Below are 20768 nucleotides of genomic sequence, written 5' to 3' on the forward strand. Positions count from 1 at the left end.
ATCTCCCGACTGTGGTTGCCACGTGCCCAGCTGCTTCAAACTCCCATCTCTCTTTTGACTTCCCTGACATGACAGATTGCACCCTTAAACTGTGAGCCAAGGTAAACTTGTTTCCCTTTAAATTGCTTTTAGCTGAGTATTTTATGGCACCAACAGGAAAGAATGAAGACAGCCTCCCCAAGGAGGGCTTCAGTTACATTGGTACCAGTTTCCTTCAGGTTTTTCCTACTTGCCTGTCAGCTTGTTTCCCAGGACATAGCACAGTGGTAGGCATTCAGTAAAGGGTCTGCCCACCATGTCCTCTAACACTCGAATGGACTTACCGACACAATCGCAGGTGGGGAACTCAGCCTGGGCCTTCTTGGCAGGTGTGTCCAGCAGACTCTTCGTAGGTGTGTCTAGGTACTTAAGAGGTGACTCCAAGAAGCCACTGAGGGTGGGTGTGAGTGGGTTCTCGGCCTTGGTGGGAGTGGCCTCCTGTCCTCCCTCTTCTGAATGGAAGCAGGTGGTTGAGAGCACAGTCACAGCCCCTGAAGACTCAATCTTGATCTTCTTGGGGGAGCGGGTGGCGAAAGGGCTCTCCGGAGTTGGGAGACATGTTGATTGGTTTTCAGGGTCTTGAATGGGCACCGAAGGAGGGCCAGGAAGCCCAAAGCTATCCCCAAATTCAGCCTCAAATTGCCGGATGAGCTCTTCCAGCTTGTCATCGGCAGGGGGAAGGGGGCCACCAGTGGAGCCTGACTGCAGGGCTACCATGGGGCTGGGGGATCTCATTTCCTGAGTAGGGGGCAGCAGGCTGTCCCCAGAGGGACTAGGTGCAAACAGCGCAAGAGAAGGTTCTGGGGGTAGAGGGGTAGCACAGCTCTGGGAGGCAGCACCCTGGGAGGCGGGGGGCGGGACGGGGAGCTGGGCAGGTGTAGGTGCCTGTCCTTCGGAGGCTTGGGGTTTTAGCCCTTCCAGAATAATCTGCCTAACAGGCAGGAAGAGGGGCTGCATGTCCCTGGACCTGGACTTCTTGATCTGAATGGGCTTTCGGACACTGGCCTTGATCCCAGGGGTGGTTTTCTCTGCTCCCACAGGACCTCCAGCTGGGGTAGGGGGCTTCTTTTTCTTTTCCTTGGGTGGTTTGTCAGGAGGCCGTGGGGCAGGTGAGCCTGGTGGGGCCCACCAACCAGGAGCCTGAGGCTCTGTGGAAGTAGGGAAGGAGGCATCATGGGCCTGTTCCAAGAATAGGTTGCGCTTGTGATGAAGGTGTTGCTGAAGCGCTGTCTGGGCCTTCTGGTGGGTGTCGGGCTCTGAAGATGGCAGGGGAGCCTCCCTCTGGGAAATAGGAGATGGTGCTGGAGCAGGGGAGGAAGGGGGGGCCTCAACCTTGACCTTGGGCTTGGTGGGAAGGGCCTCAGGCCGCTTGAATACTGACTGGATGTAATCACTGGCGCTGCCCAATAGCTGCTCCAGTTCAGCCATAGGGTCGGGGCTTGGGCGAGGTACAGGCCAGGAGTTCCGGGGTGTTGCTGGAGGGGTGTCAGTGCTCCATGCTTCAGAAAACTCAGTTCTTGGAGTTGCTGGAGGGAAGGCTGGGCTGTCAGGAGCAAAGGATGGATGTTCCTCTGGGGGAACCACGGGCCACGAGGGAGCCCGGAGGTAGGACTGGGGAGACCTGAAAGGGGCAGAAGGGGACAAGGCCTCAGGGAGTGGACAAGAAGCCTGGGAGGTGGAATGAGAAGGCTGAGGGAGGGCTGAGGAGAGCTGTGTGAGGGCCTCGATGGCGATGGCTGTCTGCAGGCTGATGTTTTTTTCCTTGGCAATGCTCAGGGCGCTCTGGGACAGAGGCAGGCCCTCCAGGGGAGGTACCTGGGGGACCTCAGAGCTAAGGAGTGGTCTGGTGCTTGGGGCTGGAAGGCCAGCCTCACTCGGAGGCAGAGTGCCTGGGAGCCTGGGCCGCCCCTGCCCTCCCTCCATGGCTGCAGACTTGATCTTCCCCTCCAGCCACTCGAGGTAGTCAGGGCACTCTGGGCCATCGCAGTTGCAGTTGGGTGGTTTCATGCCATGCCTCGCCAGGGCCAGGGCCGTCTGTAACGTGTCCAGGTCTTCACCGCCCTCAGAGCAGCTCTCAGGCCGGGGTGCCCTGCCGTTGTTCCCAGCCTCACGACTCATCTCACGGTTGAAGGTTTCATAGAGCCGGGTGCTAAGGGCCCCGTAAGAGGACACAGCTTCGGCCACAGCCGAAAAGGCCACCAGATCGTGGGCATCTTCCAGGCGAGCGGTGTGAGCAGGGCCTGAGGCAGCGTCCCAGTCGGGCTTCTGGTCTACCCGCCAAGGACCCGCAGCTCCCAGAAGACTGGGTCCGGCAGGCTCTCTAGCACCATTGACGGGCGCCCCTGAGGTGCTTAGCTGCCTTGAATCTCCATGGTACACTGGCCCTGAGTCCATCTGACCTGGAACAGGTCCATCAACTGGGCTGAGCTCTGAGCCTGTCTGGAGAGAGAACAGAGAGGGGGGAAAGGAAAAACATAAACCACACTATTTGTAAAGTATCACCCTGATTCACACTATCCAGGTATACTTCCAAACCCCTCTTTCCTTGCAAATTCTCTCCTGGATGTTGTGGGAGCCTCAGTCTATACCTTCATAAACCTTCACTCTTTAGTTGGCTTTACCAACTTATAATCTCAGCTGAAGAAGGGTAGTCCGATCCTCTGGAGTTTGCCAACTATCCAACTTGGTCTACCTAGCAGGCTCTAGGCATATGGGACCTCCTTACACACACACACACACACACACACACACACACACACACACACACACACACACACAAACATACATATGCATACACACAAGCACACAAAGAGGTTCTATGTCAAGTTCTCAGTGCCACCAGCCCTGTGAGAGCTCAGATCAAACCCCAACGGCCTTTAAGCTTCCGATAGACAAAATCATCCATTCCAAGGCCCTGTCTATTCTATTTTTGTGTTAGGAGGGAAAGAAAACTAACCAACCCCAATACGGAATGGTGTGAACAGGAAAGCCTTCACACTTGACCTGGATGGGGATCAGTCACAGCTCCTACTAGGGAGGAAACACAGTTCACTTCTCTTCCTGTTAAATCCTCTCAAGTTAGGAGAAAGAGCTCACATACCACACACACAGCCCCAGGCCTGAGGGAAATCCTGATGGCTGATTCTACTGAGCTCCAAACTGAGATTAGCCCTGCCCCCATGTTGAGACTGACCCCACTCCATGAGAGCCAGTTGGGCTCTTGGTGTTTGAGTTCCTGATTGAAAAGATTCAGGCGTCTCACCCAGGACCAACCATTAAACATATGCTTGATGCCCATGAAAGCACAGGAAAGGGAAAGAAAGGGCGGTTGAAGTGGCCTAAAGGACATCATGGACAAGCAGGAAAGGTGAAAAACGACAAGACATTACATTTGCAAGACTCATCCCTTGAAAAGAGAGTCCTTCCTCTCCACCAAAGACCAGGAAAACCCTAGAAGGAAGGACAGATTCCGGGGCACGGGCAGCAGTAGCTGGGAGCCTGGTGAAACACAGGTTTGACAGCTACTGATGACCTCGAAGATCACGGCAGCTGGTGCAGAGTCCAGTGATCTACCTCTGTAGTCAGCACTGCTGGGAAGCCATGGGCTTGAGGAGCTAGGGCTTAACTGGGAGCAGGTCAGAGGGGACCCAAGTCCTTTTCTTTGCTTCCCAGCTCCACGAGGTGAGCCCCCTTTGCTCTGCCGCTGTTGCTTACCGTGATGGTCTGCCTCAGACACTGTGACCAAGCCAAGTGGCTATTGTCTGAATCCTCTGAAACTGTTAAACTTTCAAGATCTTTCTACTTGTTTGTTTTTTCACAGCAGTGGAAAAAGTTGCCAGCTACATGGGGGAATTTTAGTGAAGACAACACCTTAACCAACCTATTAACAATTAACCAATGTTACAACTCATCTTTAATGACATCATTGTGACCGAATTAACTGACAAGAAGCTACTACCTAAGAAGAGGGGGTGGGGTTGCTTTTGGCTCAGCCTGTGGGAACAACCCACCACAGGTACTTACTGTTTAATGGCAGGATCTCACACAGCTGTGGCACTAAAGGTGTGACATCCTCACTGGCTTACATGTTAGAAGACCAGACATGCAGAGAGGGGAATGCTGACTCTTCCTTTTTATTCAGTATAGACTCAGAGAGTCCAAGGAACAACACTCTGTAGCCTCTTTAGAAAAGTCCTCAAGACCTAAGGCGTGCCTTACGGTCCAAGGTATTTCCTAATCAGAAATACCCACTACAGTTACCTTTACAATACGGCCACACTGACACCAAGGTCTGGATGGGACAGAGGATTCACAACTCAGACAATGCCTACCGAAATGTAGAACCTGAGTCTATTCGTGGGGAAATGATCAGGTAAGAGAACTGCAGGGTTCTACATACTACCTGAAGTGTTCTCACAAAGCCTACAATCAAGAAAGAGCTTCTTCCATTTTATGTAAACGGAATACATGTTTACAGGTTAGATCTCTAACTAGGGAAAACAGCAGGTGCCCTACAGATACAATCTGAATAGCAACAGGGACAGGATAATGCTTGGTCCATCCTAATCTTGACCTGGATCACTGTAATTAGATTAAGAAATGGCTTCTGGGGCTGAAGCACAGTGGGGAGTCACATGACTAGCATGTGCAAGGCCCTAGGTTTAGTCCTTGGCATGGCCCCTCCAAAAGGAAACGGTCAGAACTACAGAATCCGATTTAGGGGCTGAAGAAACAGTTCAGCAGTTAAAGAGTCTTTGCTGCTTAAGACCAGAGTTCAAATCCCAGCACCCACATCTGGTGGTTCATAAATACCTGTCCAGCTCCACAGGATCCAACACCCCTTCTAGCCTCTATGGGCACACTTACATTTACAGATACAGATACAAATTGGTTATTTTGGTTTTTCGAGACCACGTCTCTCTACGTAACCCCGGCTGTCCTAGACTCACTCTGTAAGGCCAGGCTGGCCTCAAACTCAAGAGATCCACCTGCTTATGCCCACCTCCATCCCCCCAAGTACTGGAATTAAAGGTGTGAGCCACCTTTTACCCAGTTATACAAAACTGTTAAAACAAACAATAATAAATAAATAAATAAATAAATATCCTTGTTATTAGAGCAAACACATCCATGTATTTAGCAGTATAGGGACACTAAACCTCAGGTAATCATAAAATGTTTATATGTATATGTAAGAATGTATAGAAAAAGAAAATAAAGCAAAAAATATAAATATTTCGGGTACATGGGAGTTCCAGGTATGATTCTTACAATTTTGTGTATGTTTTAAGATTCTGTCAAAATAAAGCTAAAAATTCTTGGGTGGCACACAAAATGCTTTAAGAAGATGGCTAAGATAACACCAGGCCCACGACTGTCACACACAGCCATCACAGGCTCCAGGGTCCCCATGATCACACACAGCCATCACAGGCTCCAGAATGGTGGCAGACACTGAGAAACCGGGCTGTTGCAAAGAAGCCTCAGCCTGTAGATCCCACCTCCTCATTACTGGTTCCTATTCTGGCCACAAAGGACCCACGTGCTTTGCTAAGGTCTCAGAACTTTGAGCATGTGGTCCCCAGGGTTTCTGGCCTCTCCTTGGTCACTGCGGTTTACTCTTAATGCACTACTTCTACTCCTACCCAAGTTAGCCGTACCTCTATCTCCGGGACTCCTTAAGGCACTGTGGCTTCTTCCCCATTTTTCACTGATTACTATCTATGCAGCTGCCTCCCACAAGGGTGTGTGTGAGGCAATGTCTAAATTCTAGGGATTCCTATGCCTTCCCTAGCCAGAGCCGGTATAGCTGAACTCTTCCAGTTCAAGGACAAACTATCCCCACTGGCCATTTAATACCTGCTGGAAAAACAAGCACTAAGAGTGTATCCTATGGCCACTGCTCACTTTGGAAACTTACAGCTTACAGACATGAAGCAGTCCAACTTTACATGCTTAAGTGTAAAGGGACAAAAAGAGGAGCATGCATAACCAAGAAAAAACCAGAGTATCAAGATTCACAAAAACAATGTCAGGAAGACTAATGCTACATGAGCGGAGGCTTCCCCAAAATGGTCAAGACAACGAAAAGGGATTTTTAAAAGTTATTTTTGGTGTGTGAATAAGAAGGAAGGTCTAAGGCTGGCTACGTGCCACGCAGTTCCCAGAGAAGGAAAAATACTTTTCAGACCAAAAAGAGAATAAAGGGAAAAGTAAGACAGGCATAGAGGGAAAGCAAGAAAGCCAGCATGCGTGGGAGAGATAAGAAAACCGCAATTCCAGTGTCCTGGTTCACAAACCCCACGGATACATTTCTCAACACCTGCCAGTGAGCTTGGAACAAGTCAGCGGAAGAGGCCAATGAGCACTGAAGGCAATTTTGGAAACTCTCAGTCCCGAGTTTGAAAGTGGATTCAAAGTATTCAAAATGTATTCTTGAATGGTTACATAGACCATAAGGAGTTAGGTTCAACAGGAGCCCATCACGCACCTTTCAGCCTGTCTCACCATTGTGTGTCACATGGCTAAAGAAGCAGGAGATACTGAGGTACCATGATGCATAGGTCAGAGCTATAACTGCACAGACCCAGCCTAGCTGATCTGACCAGAGTTAGTGCTTTTGTGTTTTGTTTTGTTTTTGTGGGCTTTTGTGTGTGTGGATGTGTGTGGGGGTTGTTTTTTGTGACAATTTTAAAGATAGAATGATACATGAAGCCTTGGTTTTCTTGAAGGTCTACATTTCTACTTGGCAAATTTGTCTACCTCAGAAAGGAGTTATTGCTTATACAGAATCTAACGGTCTTAAGCACCAGCACAGCCTTCTGAAGCCAAGGCCAGTGGTCAGGGATCATTTCCTGAATAATCAGAAAACCTGAAACCAATTATCATTTACCTGTGCTACTACCTGCCAAGCCCCCTGCAGGCTTTTAGTTACATCTCCATGTGAAGATGCTCAGGTTTCACAATGTCTGCCACAACTCTGTTGAGGACAGCTGTGGAGAGTGCCCGCCCACTTCTAAGTGCCTGTCACTAGGGCCCAGTCATATTCAGAGTACAAGCTGGTGAGTCAACTGACGGGGTGGGGTCTAGAGGTCTGTCACAGTGAGATAGGAAAGCATAGAGAATAGTTTAGCAACCTGGAACTCCGCTTGGTTTGGACTACCCACATCCCCCTCTAATAATTCACCTGGCAGCCTGATAACCATTTTTACCTACATGTACCAAGCACACACACATAGCCCTCTCTAAACCTAGGAATGCATAACCAACAAAGGACCCCTGCATGCACTGAGCTGCACAGAGACCCCTCTGAGTAGAGTAAGTTTCTTCTTACCTCAATGGCCATCAATCTTAAATCCTATTTAAACATACTTGGGTTGGGTTGGGTCTGGGTATAGATCTACATTCTGGCCTGAGCTGGTTTGGACTACATTACATGTGCAATCAGGCAAATGGTCTTCAAAGTGAACTTTATTTACCATGTCATGCCTAACTGGATATGTATCTAATTAAAATCAAATGGGAAGGGACACGCAAGGTAGAGAAATGGTTATATAACTTGAAAGCTGTCAAGTAAAACAGAACTGCCCAGAACTATGCTTCTAGTGCCCAAACCTCTCCTCCTCTCCAAGGGAAGTTGCAACAGTAGTCAGGCCCCTTCAGAATCGTCACTCATGCAGTCCGCCTTGCCAGTGAATCGGGCCTGTTCTGTCATTCTCCATTGTATAAAGCTCCCTTGTTCCTTCTGCAATCTGAGTGTGTCTTTGTTTCAATCCCCTTCGTAAGAGACTACGAACCCGAACACACTTAGCCCAGACCCTGACCACCAGCAACGGCATGGCTGTTCTCAGAGCAGACACAGAATACAGGAGGGATAAACCATTCACACAGAGTGACTGTGCCACCTGCCAGCAGGACAAATAGGCCGGGCCAGGTGTCAATAGGTCAAGAGGCTAGAGACAGAAAAAAAAAAAAATCAAACAGTAAATACAGCCTTGTACTTACACCATGTCTATGCAAATTATACACAGGAGACACAGCAGCGAGCACTTGAGTGAAAGACTGACAGCTAATGATCCATTCCCCATAATGGGGTGCAGTAGCTCCTTCAGGCCCTACAGCCCATGCCTTTCTCAGACATTCTGACCTTACCAGAGCGACCGCTATGATATGTCCCATCCCTTTCTTTCCTGCCTTTCTTTTAAGTCTAGGCTAATACGTTTTAACTGATGGATCCCAACAGTTTGACAAACAGCTACAACACAGCCTAAGCAGGGTACAGTCTCTTCCTGAACATGGGTTTCCTTCCCTCTGAAGTCAGAAACGTTTCTTCTGAAGCAGACGCAAGGGGAAGCACAGGGCTGGGAACATCCTAAAGGCACACGGCACTGTGTACTCGGGTGCACTTGGGCCAGGAAGGAAAGGAAGATACCAGCTCTCTCCAGACAGCTATGCATAGGGGAGTCTAGAAAGGCTCCTCTCACGGTGACAGTTAGGATGAGACAGGAGACATAGACAAGTATTTAGGAAGAGGGAGGAGGGAGAGGGATTCACAGAGGGAAGGAAAGAACAAGCAGGAATGGAGGAAACCTGGAAGGCTTTGGGCATGGTTAAGCTGTTGAAGTCAGGAGAGCATTTGCCTTTCATATATAAGTCCCTGGGTTTAATCTCCAACCACACATCAGACCCAAAATGGAAGGAAGCAGATTTGGGGACAGCAGTATGGACACAGCGAAAAGCTTGAGACTTACAGGGGTAGGGGTGGGTGACTTCAGGTATCACTAAATCCCAAAAGTTGTGACCCAAAGGCTCCAAAGACACCACCATAACTATCCAGATCTGTGGCATGAGGCCTGAACTAAGGCACGAGAAGAAGACTGGGTATGAAGCAAGTCACGAGGTAAAATACCAACATCACATAAAGAACGAAACACTTCACTGGGTGAAGTCTTCCTTACCAGGCCTGATTACCCTAGATTACTGCAGAGCCCAGGCCAGAGTTTTATACCATGTGCAGACTGTTCCGTTGGGATGCACAGTCAACTGGGCCCTGAGCTGCTAAGGGAAAAGGCTACTGTCACCTCTGGAACCTGTAACTCTGCCTCCCGCAGAGCTGGCTGGCTGATTGGCATCTTCCCCCAAGCTTTGAAGACCCTCTGAGGCTCCGGGCATAGTTTACGGTTTCTCTGCTACAACAGGATGCCAAAGGTCCTGGTGCTGCCCTTTCTGGCTACAAACCCCACCCCAGTCAGCTCTCCTGGGGCCCTCTCACACCTGTTGGGTCTCTTCTTTGACTTGTAATGTCAACAACCCTCTGGATCCCCATTAGGTCTTTCCCAGGTTAGTGTGTGCTCCCCTTGTCTGGAGCAGCAGAGACTTGTCTCTGGGAGAGTGGAGGTAGTAAACATCAGTGGGGTATAGAGATGTCCTCAGCTTGGTCTCCTCCTGAGGAGCTGTGAGAGCCAGAAGCTGAGAGCTCCCCCTTTGTACCACTCCTGTGTCCCTCCAGAACCACAGGAGCCTCTGCTAGAATGTCATTCTGCATCCTGCCCAACAGGACGATCATGTCCCTCCTCTGACTGCCTCACCCCCTACAGAGAACTCCCTTCTGGGGCTCCCTAATCTCCACCACTGTCTCCCAGACAGTTGCAGGGGTTCAATAGCAGTACAATGCCCCCCCCCCAACGGAGGGAGTCCAGAAGCCCTGGTGCTGGGCAAGGCTGGGGACAGGTGGATTCTCTACTCTCCATATAATTGAGTCACTACCAGAGACAGCTTCAGCCGCAACCCTGCTTTCCTAACTTCTTCCTGGTTTCCAGTGAAGTGCACACCAGCTCTGCGATACTGTACCCAGTGGGAAGCAAAGGGACTTGCTTTGGAAGAGAGGTACCAAGGGAGCAAAGCGCTGTGCTCATCCTTTCTCAGCCATGGCTGGAGGCTGAGTTACAAGAGGAACAAGCTACAGGGCTGGCCTGCTGCTTGACAGCCTCACACCATGTTAGCAGAAACCCGTCCAAGGGGTTGGCAGCCAGAATGAGCAAGCTCCCATCAACCTCTACAAACGCCCATCTCTTCATGGTGGACTCTCTGGGGTGAATTCTCCCAGAATTTGAGGTGATAGAGGGTGCCTCCCCACCGAGATCTTCCCACCCCAAACCCATTTCAGCTCCTCCACTCAGCCAAGTGAGCAGCTGCTGGAAGACTTGAACTTTGCAGCCCCACTCTCTCCCTCCCTCGGCTGAGTTCAGGCTTCTCTACAGGAGGCAAACATCCTCCCCTCCTTTCCAAATGAACACGGTGCAGGGTGCAGGGTGCAGGGATCCTGTTCGTGGCATTCTATAGAGCTGATCAATTATTCATCTCTTCAGAGGGCCCTTCTTACCCTCCAGAGATTTGCTGACAAAGCTGGTAGGTAATGGAGAGACTTTTAGGGGGCCCTGGCAGAGGACACATACAGCTGCCCAATTTGGCAGGAGTATGTGTGCACATGTGTGCACATACGCTAGTGAGCCCCAGGGGTGTAACCCCCCTTTGCAGACTGCAAGCCCAAGAGGGTCATGTCTAACTTTTTGACCCACTGCATGATGGCAGAGTCATTTCTTGTTGGGGAGGGGTTAGAAGTGATTTTCACGGTTGCTCTTCACGTAATCAACACAGCATTTAAAAACCTCCTGCTTTTCCTATAACAAAATGGAGGGAAGCACAGGTCTTTCGGTGACAGAGATGCTTAGGAAAACGCCAAGACTCTGCCTTCTGTGGCAAACCTCTGCTGCATTTGGCAGACGCACGGACTGGACAATGAGGGTTCATGCCCTCTGACCCAGTAGCAATTCATGGGCCTGCAAAGAGGACAGAAGCTGAGAGGAGACCTGTAGGGCTGTGCTGGAGCACCCTACCCTGGGCATCACGCTCAGCACCCACGCTCCTGTCTCATGGAATCTTCTCAAACGCTACAGGCACCGTACAGTACACAAGGACGTGAGCACCGTTTCCTCATCATACAGTGCCGTCATTCTTTTTTTTTTTTTTTTTGAGCTGGGGACCGAACCCAGGGCTTTGCGCTTCCTAGGTAAGCGCTCTACCACTGAGCTAAATCCCCAGCCCCCAGTGCCGTCATTCTTAAGCACTCTGAAACTCACTTCAATAGATGTAAAAACAATAAGGCAATAGAAGTTAAAATGTTACAAATGCCAGGATGGTTTCTACTGAAGCATTAACAGAAAAGAGTTACAAACAACCTGAGTGTTCCAGAAACACAGGTGTGGTTTTAAAGTGCTCTATTTGTCCTTATCAAAAAAAAAAAGGGGGGGGGGAGGTTAACATATGAAAAATATTCTACTAGAGAAACACAAACACACAACACAGAGACAGAGACAGTGACAGAGAGACACAGGGAGGGGTGGGGTGAGGGTGGGGGAAGCCCAGCAGCTGCAGAGATGGTTCAGAGGCGAAGAGCAGTGGCTGCTTTTGAAGAGGATCCAGGTTCTATTCCTAGCACCCACATGGCAGCTCACAACTATAACTCCAGTACCAGGGGATCCATTATGGTCTCCTGGCCTGTCAGGCACCAGGCATGCACACGGCACACATCGTGCAGGGACACATACACACAGATAAAATTAGAAGTTTAAAAAAATAGTAAAATCAGAATAATGTCAGGTCTGACGTGCATATGCCTGCAATCCCAGCACTCAAGAGCTGAGGCAGGAAGGTTTGACGTTTGAGGCTAGCCTGGGCTACATATCACGACTGTCCCAAACAAAACAAAACAAAACAAGGTGAGACTCTTGCCGTGGCCACTTCCTAGATGTGTCCCTTTACACATCTGTTCCTCTGGTTCCTCAATCTGTTTGTTGTTATTGTTGTTGTTTTTTTCTTTTTTTTTTTCTTTTTTTCGGAGCTGGGGACTGAACCCAGGGCCTTGCAGTTGCTAGGCAAGTGCTCTACCACTGAGCTAAATCCCCAACCCTTGGTTCCTCAATCTGTAAAAGGCGGAGGGTAGTAAGGACTAAGCAAACGTGACAGCATCATCACAGGAATGCACGGAGCAGGTACCACAAAGGGTGTGGGGCTCTTTATTTGAGACAGGATTTCTCTGTGTAGCCCTAGGTGTCCTGGAACTCAACATGGCCTCAAACTCACGAGTATCCACCTGCCTCTGCCTCGCCAGGATCAAAGGTGCGTGCCACCAGCACCAGGCTGGGGTGTGCTGGCTCAACACTGAGTGTCCAAGGGATTCAGCAGCAGCTTTTCCTGACACAGGCCAGCAAAAAGGCCAGAGGATGATCATTCTGGAAACATTTGTGGACTATGCTTAATGTCAAATAAACACGTCCTGTGGCCCTGTAGTTCCAGAGAAACCATGTACACACACACACACACACACACACACACACACACACACACACACACACACACACACACGAGGTCCATAATTCACAGCAGCTTTGGCCATCACAAGCAGCATGTGAGGACATCCCAAGAGCTCACTAATCTCACAATGGATGAGTCATAAACAATGGAACGAGCCAACCACAGGGCTGGAAGAGCATCTCACAAATTAGATGATTAGAAAAGCGGGGAAAGGAGAGTTTTGTGGATAATGACACTTGCCTCCAGGCCTGACAGCCCAAGCTCCATCCCTGGAACCCACAGGGTAAGAGATTTGACTCTTACAACTTATTCCCCAACATCCTCATGCACCGTGCGTGCATGCGTGCATGCGTATGTATTTAAAAGCGCTAGCCGTATTCTGGCATGGTGGTGCACACTTTTAATCCCAGTACCAGGGAAGCAGAGGCAGATGGATCTCTGTGAGTCTGCGGCCAGCCTGGGCTACGTGGTAAGACCCTGTTCCAAACTAACAAAAGTACAAAGACTAATCTTCAAAAGGGCTCGGGTGTGCACATGCCTACGTACGCCCACACGCCCACACACTCTGAAGATTCTAAAGACTTCTACTAAGCGAGTGAAATTAAATCTAAGGGAACACAAATGTAAAACAGACACTTCAAAAGAAGGAAAGATAAACACGCAATTCATGGCAAACGTTGAGTCTCTGAGACAAAGGCAGGGATGGACTAGAAGGAAAGCACATGTAAGCGGTACCTATCCCATTAGGTTTATCTGTGACATTATCATGGCGTGTGTATATATTAATGTACACCAGAAAAATTAAAATTACTTAAAGTGATAACAGGAAACTGTAAAGTATAGAAAAAAAAACACAGGAAACGTGTTCAGTGAAAAACACGACAGTTCAGAACGCCCCTGTGTTCTCTACATACTAATTCAAAAGTCAGGGTCTTGTGTAGACCAAACTGGCCTCACAGTTTCTGTGGAGGGAGGATGACCTTGAACTTCTAATCCCCCTGCCTCCACTTTGTGAATGTTTCAATTATGAGCAAATGCCACCACACCCAGTTTTATGCTGGAGATTGAGTCCAGGGCTTCCTGGATGTGGCCAAGCACTCTACCAACTGAGCTATACACCCCATCCTCAGGAAAATGTTCTCCTGATGGGGAAGTGAATGCTTTCTGGAGGTGGGGGAGGGGGGATTCAATTCAAAACACTGCCTGACTTAAGATTCCACACCTTTAACAACGCACAGCAAAAACAGATCTGACAGTGCAGGGACACATGTATGTACAGTGCTTGGCTCAGGGTGGCAGAGTATGTGTGCACATTCAACTTTCTCTTTAGAATGATTCATTATCATACATGTACAATGTCTGCACATGTGCATAAGAGGAAGCACCCAGAAAAGGTTCTTGTTCACAGCTTATTACACTTGATTTTTCTTTAGTGGGGGGAAGGGAGTGAAGGATAGATTTCCAACAGCAAAAACATGCACGAACCTATGAACACAAAGTCCGACTACAAGACTCCAGAGGATCTGTGCTGTTTATAGATACAAACTGGTCTCTCATGCAGGAGTCCAGTAGGGAAAACCTGAAGTGTGTCTGGAGATGGGGGTGGGTGAGCCATGGGTGCTATGCCTGACAACTTCAAAGCCCGACCTGCAGCCAGCCCCTGGCACAGCAGCAGCCCAGTGTAGAGCCCTGGCCTGTGGGGGTCCCCAGGCCCCCACCCACAGCCTCTAGCTAGTAGTGGAGGAAATTGAGCTGACCACATCAAAAGACGAGCAGTAGGCTAAGTCTCCAGCACACTAGAACCAGGTCAGTCCACCAGGGTGACTCCCAGGCACAGCAGGCTCAAGGCAGCTGTGCAAAAGTACAGCCCCAGAAGTGTGTAGCCTACACCCCTGGCCACAGGGCCATCCGGCCAGCCCCACAGTGCACATCCTTGGAGCAGAATGCCCGTGGCTTAGTGAGGCCCCACCTACAGCTGCTTACTGCCAGCCTCTCCACCACCTCCTGCCTCAAAAAGCCTTCTTAAAAGGCTCAGGAAACCAGCAAGCAAACATTGCTACCACCACAGTCCTCAGACAGAGCCAGCCTTAGTGAATGGCCCCACGACTGTTTCCTGAAGGAATCTCAAACCCGTCATAGCCCAGGGAATTCAGGTGTGTCAGGGGGACTAGACTGAGGAGAAGCAGGCAGGCTAACAGCTTTGAGAGGAAGTACAAACTGCATGCGGCAAGCAATTCTGGCTTAAACGTAACCTTCCAATGCTCCTGACTCTGCATCGATTTTGGTGACAAGCCAAATCCAACATCAACAGCAGCAATGTGGATGCCCGCCACAGCCTCCTTGCCACCCGATTATAATTCTTTGGGAGAATAAACTCCCACAGTTGAAGAAGGGTCTCAAAGTTATTGACAGATTTCATCGCTCTCAAACTCTCCAAGAGCTTGTTCTGTTCCTTTGTGCATTCCTTTCTCAAAGACTCGGGTGGAGTCATAAGTTTTCCGAGTGGGAAATAGAGGACTAGAGACAGAGCAGTTGGTCCACCACAGATCCCCAGGACCCACGTGAAAAAGGCCCCTTTCATCTAGCCATACAGAATCATAAACCATCTCTCCAAATACACAGTCAGCATCACTGTTAGGCACCAGGACTCTGTGGCAATAGAGCAGGGTCCTTGTCTTGGCCTGGCAGTTGTTAGATGTTTGATTTTGTCTTACATTCACACTAAAATGTGCGGGAGCGCAGAGGCCTCCGTCCTCGTACTCTGAATATATAATGAAAGAGCCACTGACTGTGGACTTGTCTTTGAAGCTGCCTTTTGTGTGCCGACTGGTAGAAATATCAAAGGCATACGCTAAACTCATTACAGAGCCTGGGAAACCCTGGTGCACAGCTCCAGGGAATAAAGTGAGGTCATGAGGGAAAGGTAAGGAAGAGCTGGAACAGTGTGGTGAAGTTGTTGGGAAGTTGTGGGGAGGAAGGCTTTCTTCGTTGTCAGATGCAGTGGGACGTGCACACAAGGCCAAGCCAAGAAGGCCTTGTCTGTATTTGGCACCTTTTAAAATTTAGTTTGGAGTTCACTAGCTTAATGCAGCACACAGTTATAAAAACTGGGGCCATTGAGGATAATCAGTGGGGTTTTTACATTAAGTCTCCCCTTAGCAGGCCATAAACCTTTGCATAATGGTTCCTCACACTTCTCATGCACACACTGACTGTCCAGGTGGGCTGTGGGCTGTCTGTTTGAAACCTCTTCCTACATCTGTTTGGCTTTATAATTCCACCACCACTGGCCACAGACACTGTAGGAAGCAACCCTGATCACAGGCAGAGTGTCAATCAGTGCATGGCCAACCTTATTTGGATGAGTTTGGAAGCTGTACCATTAGCAAACCTTGGAGAAGACTGTCCTTCAAGACAGGAGGGAGGGAGGAGACAACTGCACCCAGACCCGCAGTTCTTGCAAGGCGTTGCTTCGGAAACACAGGTCTAAGAATGCCCAGCATATGGTCAAGTCCTGTGAGCATCCTGGGGACAGCATTGCTCTGAATCTCGTCATCTCGTCATCAATCCATGTCGAGATGAGAGTACAAGCCAGGAGTGCTCACTTTAAGAACTTGCTTTAAAATTTGACACTGTCGTGTATGAGCACACACTTGTTTTTCTAGTAATTTGCTTTTATTTTACAAAATGACCTATGATGGATTAGGGAAAAAAAAAAACTTGGACAACAGGCGAGAATGACCAACAGGCTCAGGAGTGCAGGCAGAGGAGAAGCAACTCCTGACGTTTTACAGTACAGTAGGGTAACTACAGTAAACAGTTAACTCCACACTTCTCACTAGGTAGTAGCCTGGCTGGAAAGATGGCCCAGCGGGGGAGAGCACTGGCTGCTCTCCCAGAGGAAACAAGGTCAATTTCCAGCACCTACATGGTGGTTCACAACTGTCTGTAACTCCAGTTCCTCAGGATCTAGTATCCTCTCCTGGCTCTGTAGGCACCGCATGTATATGCACAAAGGCAAAACATTCAGAAAATTTTTGAAAAACTAGAATACTAAATGCTTGCAACACAAAGAAATGGTGTTCGATAAAGATCTGATAACTACCAAGGTCTGATCACTAAGCATCACTCACATGGACTGAAATGTTATATTGTATCTTATAAATGTGATTTTTAAAAAATTACTGATTTATATCATGTAAAAACTGATCCCAAACAATTTACATAAAGAACTATAATGACCAATCTAGCCAACTCATTTGGCATAAACATGTCACATGACTGCATGGGGCTGGTCACGTAACAGTGGCTCGCCACCAAGCCTGACAAACTGAGTTCAATCCTTGGGACCCACATGGTGGAAAGAGGAAACAGACTCTAACAAGTGTGTCTCTGGCACCCACGCACCCACACACAAATACATGAAATGTTTTAAAAGATAATTAAAAAAAAAAAAAAAGCTAAGACAGGTCAGTAGGAAGAGAGTCTTCCTTTCAAGATGCACAGCGGAACAACCAGATACCATCGGAAACAGGACTTGAGCCTATTTCTCAAACCAGGTTCAGAAATCCACTCACGAGGAACCAAGCATGTAAGTGTTAAGAACTAAAACTACACAACTCTCAAAAGGCAAGCATACACCACTTCCCCAGATGAGACAATGGATTCTAAGACATAACACTCAAACAATGAGGAGCAAAGAACAAAGAGACACCAGACTTCACCAATTCAAAGGCTTCTCCGAGTGGCAGAGACAGCTCAGCACTTGCTGGCATCAGCCCGATATTTGGTCCCTGGGATCCCGCATGGTGGAAGGACAGAACCAATTCCCATGAGCCACCCTCTTAATAATAAATGTCTCTTTCAAAGAAATCCATTAGCTGTATGTGTATGTGGGTAGTCACACACCGTGGGGGGGTAGGGGGGAAGAGATGGGGCATACCAAAAGGGACTTGCAAATCAGACATCTGATAAGTGACTATTTGCATAAAACCTCATACAACTTAGTAATAAAAAGACGACCCAGTTTACAAACGAGCGTGCTAGCCAGGCATGGTGACCCACATCTGTATTCAGCCACTTTCAAGGCTGAGGCAAGAGCGAGTTCAAGACCAGCCTGGCTTATACAATGCCACCCTGTCAGAAGAACGAAATAGAAAAATAACACTTTCACACACAACTTGTGTATGATTATCTATTCCAGTGCTACTCCTAACTGTCAAAATGTAGAAACAACCCCGGTGTGCATCCACTTGCAAACAAAATGCAGGCTAGTCGACCAAAGGAATACTCTGAATTATGAACTTTTAACACTCAGGCAGACCTTGAGAACATGAAGAATAAAGGAGGGGGGACACAATGAGTCCATTTATATGAAAATATCTAGATTGGGCAAATCCACAGGCAGAGCATCCATTCATGGCAGCCAGGGGCTGAGGAGCTGAGTGCTATTTCCATGGGGCTTCTTTGAAGGTGATAAGATATTATGAGACAAAGTGGTATGCGGTATGCAATCTAAACATAGCTGGACCGTGTAGTTTAAATGGGTCGGTTTAATGCTATGTGAATTATATGTCAACAAAGGAGGAGGGAAGGAAGAGGAGGAGGAGAGGAGGAAGAGGAGGAGGAGGGGAGGAAGAGGGGGGGAGGGAGGAAGAGGAGGAGGAAGAGGAAAAGGAGGGAGGGGAGGAAGAAGAGGAGGAAGAGGAAGAGAAAGATGAAGAAGAGGAAGAGGAGGAAGAGGAAGAGGGGAGAAAGAGGAGCAGGAGGAGGGGAGGAAGAGGAGCAGGAGGAGAGGAGGAGGGGACAGTAGCAGCAGTAGTGAGGCCACTGCGATGGCTCAGTGGGCGAAAAGCACCTGCTGCTAAGTCTGACAATTTGAGCTTAATCCCTTTGGACCCACAGAATGGAAGGAGAGAAATAACTCCAGAAAGTTATCCTTCAACTCCCACAGGTTCTCGTGTGTGCGAGCGTGCGTGCTTTAGATAAAACCTTCCTCTCCAGTTCTGTAAGAGGCTGTAAGGCAAAGCTGAAGCGGGAGGGGAGGACTTGGCTTAAGTGTGAGCACACAATCAAAAGTGCAAGAGCAGCGGTGGCGGGGGTGGCAGTGGCTGGCAGCAGCAAAGACTGATCAGAAAACCAAGAAAGCCATTTCAACTTTGTGCCCTTTCCTTAAGGTTAAAGGACCGTAGGGACCCACCCCAGGGGAGAGGGAGGTTCCTTTCCCACAAAAGATAAACCTCCTCACACCTAGCCAAAGGGCTTTGAAGGGAGGAAGCCTCTCAGCGGGGGTTCGGGCAAGAAAGTGAATGCTAATCAATTACTGAAAAGAACTACAAATTACTTTTAACACCCACCACCCAGGGGAGGGCTACAGCGAGATAACCAGAGGGTCAACTGGCCCCGAAGCATCCCTTTTGTAATGTAAATGACCTACTCCAGACGTCCCGCACCTGGAGGAAGATGAGGGCAGGTGAGCCTGCCACCTGTTCACCCAGGCAGTGGGTGACAGTGTCATGACAGTGTTCACACTCCTGACAGCGTTTAGACACGTTTCTCAGGTTAGGGAAGAACAAGTCCCCAAACAGAGGCCCCAAATTGTGGAGGTGGGGAGGAGCTGGCTCAAAGTCCAGCCCCTAACCTGAGGGAGTTCCTCTTGGGAAAAGCAGCAACTGCTGGCTCCGGGTAGAGATCTTGTTCCTCAGTGCTGTTCTCAGGGGCGGGCAGTAGCTAGAGTTTTAAAGTCCTCCCCTCCCAAGCTTCAGCCTTGATCCCAAGCCAACTCCAAACCAGCCAGGGAAGGGGTGGGGCACAGGCTATGGCCCGGCACTGCAAACACACAGAGGCGCAGAAGGTAAGAATGAGGCAGGCAGTTCCCAGGGCTGGCCCTGCCCTACCCCTCTGCCTGTGGACTTTAGCTAGTGGCCCAGACTCCAGGCCTGAGGACAGGGAGCCAGACCGGTAGATACCAGATTCCCCCACCCAGTTCCTCTAAGACTGCCCAGCTGCACACCTCAGAGCAAATCACTTTACTGAATTAGGCCCCACCTTATCAGCATTAAAAAAGAACTCCCATCCCCGTACCTGATCAACTCTACTTAGCTTTAGAGTTGAGACAAAAATCAGGTAGTTTGGACTTAAGCGAAAAGGAATTTTAAGAAGGAAAAACTCAGAATCTAGATTAAAGGGCACTTTAAAAACAAACAAACAAACAACAACAACAACACAAATGAAGAATCCTGAGAAAAACAAAACCCAGGCCTGGCAGTAAAGTGCTATTACCTGTGCCCAGCTACTTGAAAAGCTTTCAGTAAGGAAAAAAAGTTCACAAATTCAAGTCACACCTGGGCTACAGAGGGAGTCTGAGGGCAGCTAGGCAACTCAGAAAGACCTAGTCTCAACAACAACAAAAAAAAGGGGGGGGAAGAAGGGCTGAGAAGGTGGTCTGTGGTCTGTAATAGGTCAAAATGTCTTCCACAGGAACGGCACAGACACCAGCAGCGCGTGTGTGGTCTCTGCAAATTCACAAAGGACTACAGTTGCACACTTTAGCCTATGTGTATGAGGGCTTTGCATGCCTGTATGGCTGTGTACCACATGCATGCACACCAGCAGTCAGATTTCTTGGAACTGGAGTCACAGGTGTTCCTTCGTGAGCTGCTCCGTGGTGCTGTGAAACCAAGTCAGAGCCCAGGAGCAGCTTGTAACCACTAAGCCATCTTTCCAGCCCCCCTCGACTCTGGTTATTGGGACACTTACGTTTCAAATGACTCAAACACCTCAGAGAAAGGGGCTAGGATGACCCGTACTACATACAGTACATGCTTAGCACCGCTAAGACCCCAGGTTCACTCCCAGTACCACAGAAAGATGAGAGGAGAGAAGGAGGAAGTGTGACAAAGCACTAACACCTGTGGAGGTAGATGGAAACAGCCTTGATAGTCTTCCTTCTTGGAAACTATGAAATTATGTCAAAACTACACAGTCTTAAAAAGAGGAAAGTTGACAGTTGACCCGTAAAGGTCTTCCAGTGTCTGAGTTCGAGTTACATTTTTTGCAAACACAAAAGCCAGGACTAAACCAGTGGTCAAAGTCCAAGGCTGTCAGTGACAAAAGGGCTCTAAATCTCACAGCTCTTCAACAGTCCCCACCCACCAGGCCGCAGGTCTTCCTCACAGAAGGACTGACATGTGAGCTACCTAGGCAGGGTTTGAGAAATGAGTAAGGATCACCTGTAGGGGTTGAGCAGTCCCCTCTGGCTGTAAGACCCCTCGCCTCCACATAGGGGTAGCAACCACACCTCTTCTGGCACTCCAAGGGTGCACTGGAGGCTACACCCACAGGCAAACCGGCTCTAA

At 49.0% G+C, this 20768-nt stretch overlaps 1 protein-coding gene across 7 annotated transcripts in view; it reads right to left on the reverse strand.

The window, feature by feature from the left end:
* Tet3 (tet methylcytosine dioxygenase 3) overlaps window positions 1-20768 on the reverse strand; it is a 100390-nt gene that overhangs the window by 43196 nt on the left and 36426 nt on the right. For all 7 annotated transcript variants that reach the window (XR_005503660.2, XM_063286845.1, XM_008763095.4 and 4 more), the window contains one exon: window positions 324-2478. Coding sequence is in view for 6 of the 7 variants with exons in the window: in XM_063286845.1 (XP_063142915.1) it covers window positions 324-2478 (2155 nt within the window). In the remaining variant the exon portion in view is untranslated. The remainder of the gene's footprint in view (window positions 1-323; window positions 2479-20768) is intronic.

Source organism: Rattus norvegicus, chromosome 4 (genome assembly GCF_036323735.1).
Source record: "Rattus norvegicus strain BN/NHsdMcwi chromosome 4, GRCr8, whole genome shotgun sequence".
Classification (NCBI taxonomy): Eukaryota; Metazoa; Chordata; class Mammalia; order Rodentia; family Muridae; genus Rattus; species Rattus norvegicus.